Below are 12,508 nucleotides of genomic sequence, written 5' to 3' on the forward strand. Positions count from 1 at the left end.
AGCTTCAAGGCATCTCCACCTTGACTTGAATCTCACTTCCAGATGCATCATTACAATGTCAGACGAACAAGTGGAAAACTAGCTTCAAGGCATCTCCACCATGACTTGAATCCGACTTCCAGATGCCTCATTACGATGTCAGACGAACAAGTGGCAAACTAGCTTCAAGGCATATCAACATGTAGCAATATCTTTTTTCTGAACTTTTATTGCAAAAAATCTATCTTTCGTTATGAAAGTCAAATTTGTAACCAAAGACTTTTACTAACGCGGTACAGGCGACGAAACTCATTTCGTCGCAAAAACCTTTTCGTTACGAATTCATTACCTTTCGCTACGAAATTTTTTATTGTAGTGTCACATTTGAGTTATATATGTTGCCACAACATCTAGCACTTGTCATGCTATTTGTTTTTTAAGATTGTTGGAAGAACTCCGGTACGAGCAAATGGAAGCCATGAAGACTATGGTTGACAACAAATCAGCTATTGTTTTTTCCAAGAATCAAGTATATCATGATGGAAGTAAGGATATTGATACTCACTCATTTCATTCAAGAATCATTGAGAAGAAAGAAATGGAACTTCAATATATGGAGTTAACACCTCACATTGTAGACATATTTGTAAAGCCACTAAAAAAGTTTGAAGACTTTTGGAAGATGCAAAATTCTTTGGAGTAAAAATTTTGAGGGGAGTGTTGAAAATATAATTTTTATGTATGGACACTTACTTTTTGTTCCCAATGAGCTGATAAGTTAGTCAATAGGAAAGAGAAATCGTTATTTCCTCCATCGATATAAAATTCAAATGTTGGTGGTCTTCTTTCGACTTAGTGTCTATGCGTTGAAGAATTTCTCAAATATGATTGGTGAATTATGTTAGTTATTATTATTATTATTTATTATCTATATTGATAGGTAGAATATTTAGGTCTATAAATAAGTGTAATTTGCAAGCCATTTTGAACTAAGTCAATAAAAGTGTGTTTCATTCTAGCTTGTTTTCCTTACCACTCAGTGATTGTGTTAACAATTTGTTCTTAGTGTTCACTACAAAAAAATATCATTTTTGTAGCGAGATTTTTTCGTCTTTAAATTCACTTTTTCCGAACTAATGATATTAAAGACGGAATTAATGATGGAATTACGTTAGCTACGTGATCTTTAGGGACGGAATTCCGTTACAAATATATTATTTTTTTTGTAGTGGTTCTTCCACATTGTTTAATACCTAGTGTGTTTTTTGTTGCACTCAATGCACTCGATCCATGGGTTTACGCAGTGTGCACTTGACAGCAACCGTGGTAATTATAATTTAAACCTTATTTTATAATATCATATACTTCCAAATTTATTCTTATTTTTATTTTTAATCTGTCTGTTAAATTTATCACATTACTAATTTTGACAAAGTCAACAAATTTAACGTTTAATTAGTAACCTTTATTCAACATTTATTTACAAGAAAGGCTTTGAATCAAATGCTGAAGTAATAAAAAATTCAGCATAAGTTGAAATTGATCTACATCCTTCATGTTAATTTATTATTTTAATTAATTAAATAATTTAATTAATGAATGGTGTAGATCAATTTCAATATGATTGAATTCCTTAATTCACCGTGTAATCCACGTACAATAAATACCACTAACTTTATTACATTATCTCTTTGTTTACTTTCATTTACTATTTTTAGTGGATGGAGGGAGTAGCAATTAAAACTCTTGCACGCTTCACATTCTATTGTTCAATATAAAAACATATAATATAAATAGTTCAAAAATTTATTGATGTGGCTCAAGAACACAATTATAAACTTAATAATTAAGCTCTTGATCAAAGAGAATATTTTATAAGCAAATACATAAATAAGAAATGACAAGTTGGCGAATGATTAAAGCATCATTGCATGCCATCTTTGACAATAATATAGTTTCGAAACAAAGCAGGTTGCTAATGGTAGTCATTAAGATTATTATATTGCATCCACTTGACTTAAGATATAGATATACATTGATGATCATCATTAACACCACTTTACTTAACCAGACTGACGAAACCCCGTGTCAATTTTGTTTGACGATCAATAGCGAGACTTCATAGATATGGCTATTGCTGCCTATGCATCCTTGGTTTCTCTTACTCGTGTCCTAAAAAATCTCCGCTATCGCGCCAGCTTTAATCTCCCTCATTCAGACATCAAACAAGTTGAAACACTACAGAAAAATGTCGAGTTCCTGCTGGAATATGTTGAGCTTCATTCAGAAAATGAGATCCACGAGCTCCGAGGTTTGTGGAGGCGAATGGCTGAGGTTTCTGCTGAAGCAGAAGGTGCCATCAATTTCCATGTAGTCAATCTACTCCATGAGAGATCCCAAGGAGAAACAAATGATACTGCAGCCTTCTCAGCTTTCTGCGAAGAAATGGAGACAATAATCGAAAAGCTTTGCTTAATCAAAAAGGAGTTGCCGGTGATTGAAGAAGAGGGGGACGATGCTCAAGCTCGAACGAAACCAAGTGCTTACGTCCCCAATGGCGGTTCACCTGTAGTTTCTTCATATGTCAGCAATGTTGTTGTGGGAATGGATGAGCACGTGATGAGGATCAGGGAGAAGCTTTTCAGAGGTAGATCGAATCTCCAAATCATCACAATTGTTGGCATGGGTGGAATTGGTAAGACTACTCTTGCTAAAAGTGTTTTTGATGATTCATTTGTAGTTGACCACTTTGATTTACGCTTGTGGTTTTCAATATCGCAAAAATATAGTGCTGAACAAATCTTTAAAATTGGTCTTCGAGAAAAGGCTGGAACATATAGTAGTTTAGATGAGTTGGGTAATAGATTCTACAAAAACTTATTTGGAAGAAGGTATCTGATAGTTATGGATGACATGTGGACAACTGGAGCTTGGGATGAGTTACGGAGGTATTTTCCCGACAATGAGAATGGAAGTCGTGTTGTTTTGACAACTAGACTCTCAAGCATCGCGGCTTCTTTGGGCTTTGGTGATCCATATTTCCTCAACTTTTTAGGTGAAAATGAAAGCTGGGATTTATTTTGTCAAAATGCCTTTGCGCAAAAAGGTTGTCCATTTAGCTATTTAGAGAAATGTGCAAAGGATATTGCACAGAGTTGCAGAGGTCTTCCTCTAGAAATTGTTGTTGTCGGCCGTTTGCTTGCAAACTCTGAAATGAGTACAAAATATTGGGAGCATGTTCAAAAGAATCTTAGTTCACTTGCTAATGAGGAAGACAGTGATCATTGTATGAAGATACTATCATTAAGTTATAAGAGCTTGCCAATTCATCTCAAATCGTGTTTTTTGTATATGCGAGTTTTTCGTGAAGATGAATGGATTAGTATCAAACAGCTGATTGACTCATGGATTGCTGAGGGATTCATTAAACCAGTAAGGGGCAAAAGTATGGAAGATGCTGGAAGGGAAAATGTAAGAAACCTCATTGAAAGAAACCTATTATTTTATAGGAATACAACTCAATGTGGTATACATGATCTTTTACGGGATCTTTGTTTAAGAGAGTCTCAAGACGAATGTTTTCTTCAGTTTCCAAGACAGCAAAGTGTTGAAAGAACTTTTGGAAGAATATTTATCTGCAACCTTTGCTGTAAAGATGTTAGCAGCAGCAAACTAATAAATGTTCTGAAACCATGTTATACTTTTGGATTTTCACCAAAAGTTAAACCTTTGGTTTGTGATGCTTGTAGAATTTCTTTCTCACACCATACAAGACCTACATTTGTGGATATTGAATGTTACAATGGTGGTCGTAGCAATGTACTTTTTCAGCCAATAGAATTGCGACATATTGAGCTTTTCGTGGATAAGTTGTTGTCTCTTTCGACATTACAGTTACTTTGGAATGTTCAAAGTGTAAGAATTTATTCAAGTTCTTCACTTATAGTTTTACCACAAGAGATTTGGGAGATGCCACAGCTCACTGATTTTCAATTTGAAAATGGAGTGCTTTTACCTGATCCTATAGCTACTAATACTGAAGGGAAAGGCTTCCTTGTGCTGAATGACCTTCACACCATATCTCGAATATATAATCTCAATTGTACCAAGGAAATTATTGAGCGAATTCCGAATTTGAAGAAATTGAATGTTCATTATAGGTCTGAATCTGAGGAGGCCATCCAACAGTCGAACTTTTCTCTATGTAATCTTGAGCAGCTGCGAAAACTTGAGTCCTTGTCGATAAGCAATTATTTGGAAAATATAACCTTCCCTAATACACTCAAACAGTTGTCACTGACAGATTGTAGATTGACATGGGAAGATATGTCAATGGTTGGTTCGTTGCCTTGTCTCGAAACACTTGAGATATGTGGTGGCATACAAGGGTCGGAGTGGTATCCTGTTGAAGGGGAATTTCTTCGACTGAAAGAACTGGACATCAGACATACTCATTTAGCATGTTGGAAAGCAGATACTGTGCACTTTCCGATCCTTGAGCAGCTTCGACTTAATGGATTGAACTTATTGGAAGAGATCCCTTTCGGCATTGGAGATATCCCTACATTACAATCAATTTTGCTGCACAGATGCAGTGATTCTGCCATTGATTCTGCAAAGCAAATATGGGAGGAGCAATACGAGGTTGGGAATGAGATTCAAATTGATGTCACTCATGCACGCGGTGTCTCGTATCAAATTGGTATTTTTAATGCAAGACTGACGACGATTTCTTGTGAATCTTTTGTTTACTTGAAATGTCTTCTGAAAAGACTGGATGAGGTTGCTGACCGTGGCCGCAACTGTCTAACCTCGAAACAAATGGAAGCTGTGGAGGAGGACATACATTTCTTGAATGACTCTGTTAAAACTTTTCACCAAATAAAAAGCCAAGAAATTGTCGGTCGATTAAGAGATGTAATAGGCCATGCTGTCCACAAAGCCGGGGTTGTGATCCACAGGCTGCGCTCGGAAACTTTGATGCCTATACTTGGCAAGAATGTCCGCGAAGATGTTGAAAGACTGTCTGAAAGCATAGACATCATTAAAAGGCTGATGCCATCGGATAAAAATGAAGTGAACAAAGATGACCAAGAAAGATTCGAGAACCTTAAGATCGACTCACACAGATTCATCAACACTTTCTGGCTTGACGAAATGTCTTTTGCCGATAAAGTTTTAAGAGAATATCAAATTGGTTCTGTCACAGCAACAATGACAGAGGCAGCTAGTTTAATCTGGTCCGATTTAGCATGCATCTTGGAGGTCCTCCATAATGCTTCTGAACTCGGCCGCCATCATTTAAACGCAAAGAAAATGGAAACTGTTGATGATTACATCCATTTCATGCGTGATATTGTTGAAATTCATCCCCATAGTAGAATTAAAGAAATGGAGAGTTTGTCGGGGATAATAAGCCATGCGATGTTTGCAGCAGAGCGTATGAATTTGAAGCATCTGTGGCGACATTCTCTCGGCGACATAAATGGAGAAGACCTCTCATCTTTCTCCCAGCATGTGGAAAGTGTGACAGTAATCATAGGCAGCATCAAGGATAGACTTTCAGCTTCTAAAGAGAAAAGGGAAGAGGATTCTGCTACCAGTGATCCATCCACAAGTTAGTTAAGGTATATTTCTTAAGACATTTAATTTCTTTCCTTAAGTTTGTGCTAATTTTGTTGTTCAATTTCTTTTGCATTTAAATCTGCACATAAAAATTGGTTGTCTGCTGGCAGAAGATCGCACTACAAAAAAAATTGAAATTTAGCTACAAAAAAATTTAGTAGCAAAAAGGTAATAATTCATAGCAAAATATTTTTGCTGCCTATACCGAGTTAGTAAAAGTCTTTGGCGATAAATATGACTTTCGTAACAAAAAATTATATTTTTTGTAACAAAATAGTTTTAGCAACAAAATATGTATGATTTTTTTAACCAAACGATTTGAAAAATAATTTTTTATCTAAAACTTTTTTTGCTATAAAGATAGAACTTTCTAACAAAAATATATTATGGACGAAATTAATTTTATAGTACATAATTTATTGTTAGTGATTAAATTAATTTTTGTAGTTAAACGATATGTTTTAACTACAAAAATATTTCGTAATTAAAAATATTGTAGGTAATTAGATATTTTTTTTTTTTTTTTTGTAGTGTCGAACCATGGAAGAAACTGACATGAAAGGAAGTGGCTACCTTGTGGAGAGAACGGATATGTTGGAGATTTTGTTTATTATTGATGAAGTGTTTTGTATGTGTAAAAATAATTGACTATGTAAATTTAATATGAAATTGTAATAGGACATGATGTATAGGAAGAAAGACTTAGGTATTCATTTCTAATGAAATATTGTATTCGGAAAATAAATTTAATTACTATACAAAAATGTGTCCGATCATCTTGGTTAAGGACTATATTTGTCATATCTAGAACCACTACTATACATATTATTTTAAACGTACTTCACAAGGGTTGTTGATGTTGTAATATTAAGGCTAAATTGCATAAAAATTACTTGTGGTTTCATAAAATTGCGCTAAATTCCCTATACTTCTAAAATTGCGTCAAATTCTTTCGTGGTTTTATAAACTCTGCGTTTAACCCCTTCGGCGATCTTTATTTAACGGTATTTGACCTAAATGCGCCCAAACTGCAAATTAATTTTAAAATCTCAATTTATAAACCCCTAAAATTATAAATATATTTATTTTTCTTGTATTTAGTCTAAAAAATAATAAATATATTTAAAAAATAGTTATTTTTACCTGGTTTTAAGAGTTTTTTTTATTTTTTTTTTAGGCTAAATATAAAATATATATATTTGTAATTTTAGAGGTTTAAAAATTAAAATTCTAAAATTTATTCACAATTTGGACGCATTTAGGTCAAATACTGTTAAATAAGGACCGCCAAGGGGTTAGACGCAAAGTTTATGAAATCATAAAGGAATTTGACGCAATTTTAAAAGTACGAGGATTTGGTGCAATTTCGTGAAACCACATGTGAATTTTGTGTAATTTAATATAATCTTAATATATGGTTTCCTATATATATTGAAAGCCAACCCAAGTGAAAGTCTACTGCATCTCAATATAATATTAATATTTTTAAAAAGAAAATAGATATATATATATATGGGACGGAATGAATATAATTTTAAGTAGTGTAATTAATGAAATCATTATAAAATAACTTTATAAAATTCATGTTTTAAATGTAATACACAATTTTGATTTACTAAATTATTTAAATTTAATACTATTAAATAATTTATAATAAAATTATTTATATTAAAATATAAAATTTGTATTAAATAAAATAATAAATTTGTTGGTGTAAAAGAAAGAGAAAACCCGAAAAACCTGTGATTGAATTCTAAAAAAAAAAAATATGAATAAGTTCTTAAAACGACGTGTCATAACCTGACTGAGAAAAAACGACCAATATGATTTTTGCATTATTTATGATCTAAGTGGCTCAATGTGACCACCATGAAACAGACATTCAAAGGTGTGTTTTTTTAGTTTTTTTGTATTTATCTTTTTTTTTTTTTTTTATGATATGAGAATCTGCGGCCGCTGCCTGAAAATACGCATTAGGTAAACCCCCAGCCGAACTTAATATCTTTACAAAAATAATTCAATTAGTGTCTTATAATACTAATATAATAACATTTGTATTAAAAATTATACAAAGAATATTTTTAATATTAAATATAATAAATATGACCCTTGAAAACACATACAAAGAGTATAATATATTTTTATAAATAAATACAACAACAACAACAACAATAATAATAATAATAATAATAATAATAATAATAATAATAAATCAAACCTCAAAAGAGTATAATATATTTTTATAAATAAATATAACAACAACAACAACAACAATAATAATAATAATAATAATAATAATAATAATAATAATAATAAATCAAACCTCAAAAAAATAAAACCTGAATTTGATAAATATAAAATTATACATTTAATCAAAGATAATTTATTAAATTATTTCAAGTACATAATAACAACACATATAATACAATGATATTTTCAACACACTGAGCATCATATTTCTGTCTGCTTAGACCATTTACAATACAATATAAATGATACAAGTTCTTATATTTTTCTTTCTACGGTATTAACTTAAGAATTCTTAAAAATTCATTAAATTCTTTTTTTCACATAAAACCTAAAATAATATTTATAAAATTTCTCTCTTTCATATCAACAAATTTATTATTTTATTTAATACAAATTTTATATAACATATAATCTTTTAAATATATCTTTAATATATTATAATACTTTATATTTAATGAAAAAACATAATATTTTTATATTTATTTTTATAAAATGTAATATTTTAACTTTTTAAATTAATATACATTTTTTACGTATATATTATTATTATTTTTAATGAAATATATAATTTTATTTTAAAAATACAACTAATAAATAATTAATATTAAATTAATATTTTTAATATTATTATTAACTTTAAAAATAAAAAATAAACTATAATTATATTTATTACTTCTTCCGTTCCATTTTTTGTGTCTGATTTAATGTTGATACGAAAACTTAGTAAATTATAATTAGTAACTAACTAATAGTACATTAGTAAAAATAATTATGTTTAATAAAATTAATTATAAATTATGATAAAAATAACTAAGTAATACTCCCTCAGTCCCATATATTATGTCTATACTGTCGTTTCGGTATGTCCCACATGCCATATCACTTAACATATTTGGCAAATTATTATACACTTTAAACATAATTAAAATTTCTTAATCTAAAATTATTTAATCTAAATATACATCCATATAAATCCCTACCACCAACCCCCATTTTGTCTTCCCAATTCACTTTCTCTCTCCCCGATTTGAGAAACTATAATTCCCGCTCACATTCTCTCCCGATCTGTGCTCCGGTGACCTTAAACCGATGTCATCGGTCCACCGATCACCGGTTCTTCCTCCCCCAAGCTCACAGAACCCCTGCCCTAAGTTGAGATCCTCTCCCTGTTGCCCAATCTATGGTCATTTTCCTTATGAAATCCCTAAATCATCCGATGAGCTCTTCCCCGTCGAACCAGTTTTTAGCAATGGTAATTTCGTCGATTTACTATAAAGGAGGTCGGTGCAAGTGAGGGTTTTTCATTTTGGGTACCAGACAATGAATTTCCGTTCGATCTAGAGTTGGATATCGATGTCGCACCTCTAGGGCGAGAGAAGGCACATGCAATATCTGTCCAGCATTGTTTGATGACAGCGTTGGATCGGTCCCAAAAATTAGCGTTATCTGGTTCAAACTTGGGTATTGCTCAGACTCTGACGACGATCGTGATTTCGAGCATACATCGTCCCTATTCCAGATGTCTCGGCAAATACGTCCCTACCGTGGACATTTGTGAGATCTAAACAAACTTTTACTTGCATTCCATTCATTGTGATGTCGGATGCCTAATGACTATATTGCAATTCATGCCATCTTTAGTAATTGTGACCTGAAAATGCATTTATATCACGCTTTGGTGGATGTTATTGATTTAGTTGGTTGAAAATAGTTTATTGTGCGCCATAATCTATTTTCATCGAACTTTAGGTGCTATACCATTTTGTCTCGCCTAAAAATTTTCAATCTGTAATTGTTGGCTTCAACATGGCATCCAGGATTACATATACTCATATTAAATTGTTTTCACTCGACAACTCAAGTTGTAATCTATGAATTTGAGTTAACAATTTGAAAACAAACATTTCGTACGGCAAAATACATTTCATCAAAATGTTTACACTATAAACCTGTTACTAAGGGTGTGTTTCTTTACGAGGGTTTGAAGAAATTTGGATTTGGGTTTGGTTTTTATTTTAATTTTGAGGTAGGTTTGAATTGATGTGTTTAGGTTTTGGTTGGGTTTGAAGAGGTTTGATGTTTATTGATTTGATGGTAATAAATATAATAATATAAATTTTTATTAATTTTTATAATTTGATTATAAATTGATATTATATCTACTACATATATATTTCTAAAGTTTTATTTATTTGTATTATAAAAAATATTATTCTCTACAAAATGACATATATAATATATATATTTTATTAAGTTATAATTACTACAAAAATTTTAGTTTACATTTATACTTAATTTATTTTAGAAAAGAAAACAAACCTCATCGTGATCCCATATTGGTCGGGATACAACACACATGAACATAATTTTTGTTGCAAACTTTTTGCTTTAACACGTTCTGTGTGGATCATTTTCCATAGGGGTCAAGTAAAATCGATGTGTCTCTTTGTCATATAAAACTATTTTTCATTAATGTGTACCACATTATGCATGCTTCGAAATAAATGCCGATTCGATACACCTATAAACATTAAGGGCTTCTAATGAAAAACATAATCTTTGGAGCTTGTTACTCTCCATCAGCTCTGGCCGAACAACACTCGTGTGAGGCCTGAGCTATTTCAGTTTAATCCAACGGTGTATGGTTGTTTTTGAACAATCCAGCCCATTTGCTAAAGTTCTCATCAAAGACCTTTGCATCAATGATAAGACTTGTATTGCATTCATATAGGGCATTTTATCTTGTCTTTTCTTACATATTTTCTTTCTCTACTAATGCTAATTGTTTCATCTTTTTGTAATTGTTACGTTGCAGCATTCCAATGTTGGAAAACGGTCCGGACCGAGCAACCAAATAGCATGGCAGCCTCTGTCATTTTCCCCTTCGGTGGCTCCCCACTGTCATCGCACGAAATGAGTATAAATTGAACTATCCGATTTAATTCTGAATATGTAAGAACTTTCTTTGACATGCCTGTATTAATTGATGTAGTTATTTGGACTTGTGTTGGAATATTCTAAACTTGTTGTTTTGTAGTTAATGTGGAAATTAGTGTGATGTTGTAGTTAATGTTGGAATGAGAAATTTTGTCAAAGTAGTAGGATATTTATTGTTGATTTTAGAGTGAGATTAGGAGGGAATTGAAATAGAATTCCCACTTTTATTTGGTGATGTCACACGGTTTGGATAGAAGTGAAAAATGAGGGGAAAAATTGTGTAATTTACCTTTCTCTATTAGGTGGAAAAAATGTGTAATTTAGAGGGAATCAACGAAATTTTTAGTTGTTGTACTATTGGATGTAATATTGGGTATTTGTCTGTAATGAGATTTATTTTATATTGATATAAACTAGTATAAAGTTGCCAACAGCTATTGTGTTGTTGTACAGTGAATGAACAAAAATATTGTACTATATTGTACTTTTATTTTTATTTTTATTAATATATGTATTAACTATACATCTATATTACTTATTATATTTTCTCCTAAAATACTATGTCTATATTGTAACAGACATGGTATATGAGACATGAGAAGTATAACTAAGATTACAATATTATAAATTATAAAATTTAAAAGATGATTAAAATATAAGTATAATTATATAGGAAGAAATAAATAAAGTGAGACATACAAAAATAGAAATAATAGTCGAAAAAGATGAACGGAAAAAATATAATAATTTATATTTGTTACACACAAAAAAAATAATAATAATAAAAATAAGGATAGCAGGTCGGTTGGTCCTCGGTCGGATAGGCAGGTCGGTTAGTCCTCGGTCGGTTGGTCCGGTCGGTTGGTCCTCGGTCGGTTGGTCCGGTTGGTTGGTCCGCAATCGGATAGGCAGGTCGGTTGGTCCTCGGTCGGATAGACAGGTCGGTTGGTCCTCGGTCGGAGAGGCAGGTCGAAAGGTCTGCGGTTGGATAGTCAGGTCGTTTGGTCTACAGGTCGGACGGTCCGCAGGTCGGAAGGTCCGCATATCGGATAGTCAGCAGGTCGGATCAATAAGTCGGATGGTTTGTAGTCGGTTGGTTCGCAGTCGGTTGGTCCGTGGTCGGACCAAGTAAAGTTGGCTGCTATGGAGGTCGGGCGAAGTAAGGTCTGGTAATTGATTGTCCACTTAAGTGAACAGTAGTTTGGTCGCTTGGTGGGGGCGGCCAAGGAGTCTTTTGGTCTAGCGACCAGTTAGTCGCTGGATTAGTCGGTTGAGTTATGCAGTTGGCGAGGCGGTTGTTGTAACTGACCAGGCGACGTTTCAAAATGTTTCTTTTGGGCGGTTGACGGCGGTTGCTGTAACCAACCAGGCGTCGGTTCCAAGCGTTTTTTTCGAGAAATATTGAAGGATTTGGATTTTTCTGGAGAAGGCATCTTTAATCAACTTCAACGAAAGCAAAGTCAGATTCGGGGATCACCACTTTAAATTTTCAGCATTTTAATTTCCAGTTAATTTTCTTATGTACAGTATAATGTTTAGAGATTCCTAATCTCAGGTACTAATTAATCAAATTTAAGGATACATATCTTTGAATTTTACTTTTTGTTTATTGAAAAAAATACATCAAACATTATTAAATACAATATGTATACTAAAATAAAAACATAAAAAAATACATATTTTTTTTTTCCTCAGATGAAAGAGAGAAATTAAAATT

At 32.3% G+C, this 12,508-nt stretch overlaps 1 protein-coding gene across 1 annotated transcript; it reads left to right on the top strand.

Annotated features, from left to right (window-relative positions):
* The first annotated feature begins 2,061 nt into the window (after window positions 1–2,061).
* Window positions 2,062–6,336, top strand: LOC127254761 (putative late blight resistance protein homolog R1B-8). Its single transcript, XM_051280031.1, has 2 exons — window positions 2,062–5,606; window positions 6,136–6,336. Exon 1 carries the CDS (start codon window positions 2,107–2,109, stop codon window positions 5,599–5,601), a length of 3,495 nt encoding a protein of 1,164 aa, XP_051135988.1. The 5' UTR covers window positions 2,062–2,106; the 3' UTR covers window positions 5,602–5,606; window positions 6,136–6,336.
* The last annotated feature ends 6,172 nt before the right edge of the window (window positions 6,337–12,508 follow it).

The sequence above is a fragment of the Andrographis paniculata genome, unplaced genomic scaffold (genome assembly GCF_009805555.1).
Source record: "Andrographis paniculata isolate CXL003 unplaced genomic scaffold, ASM980555v1 Contig52END, whole genome shotgun sequence".
Taxonomy (NCBI): Eukaryota; Viridiplantae; Streptophyta; class Magnoliopsida; order Lamiales; family Acanthaceae; genus Andrographis; species Andrographis paniculata.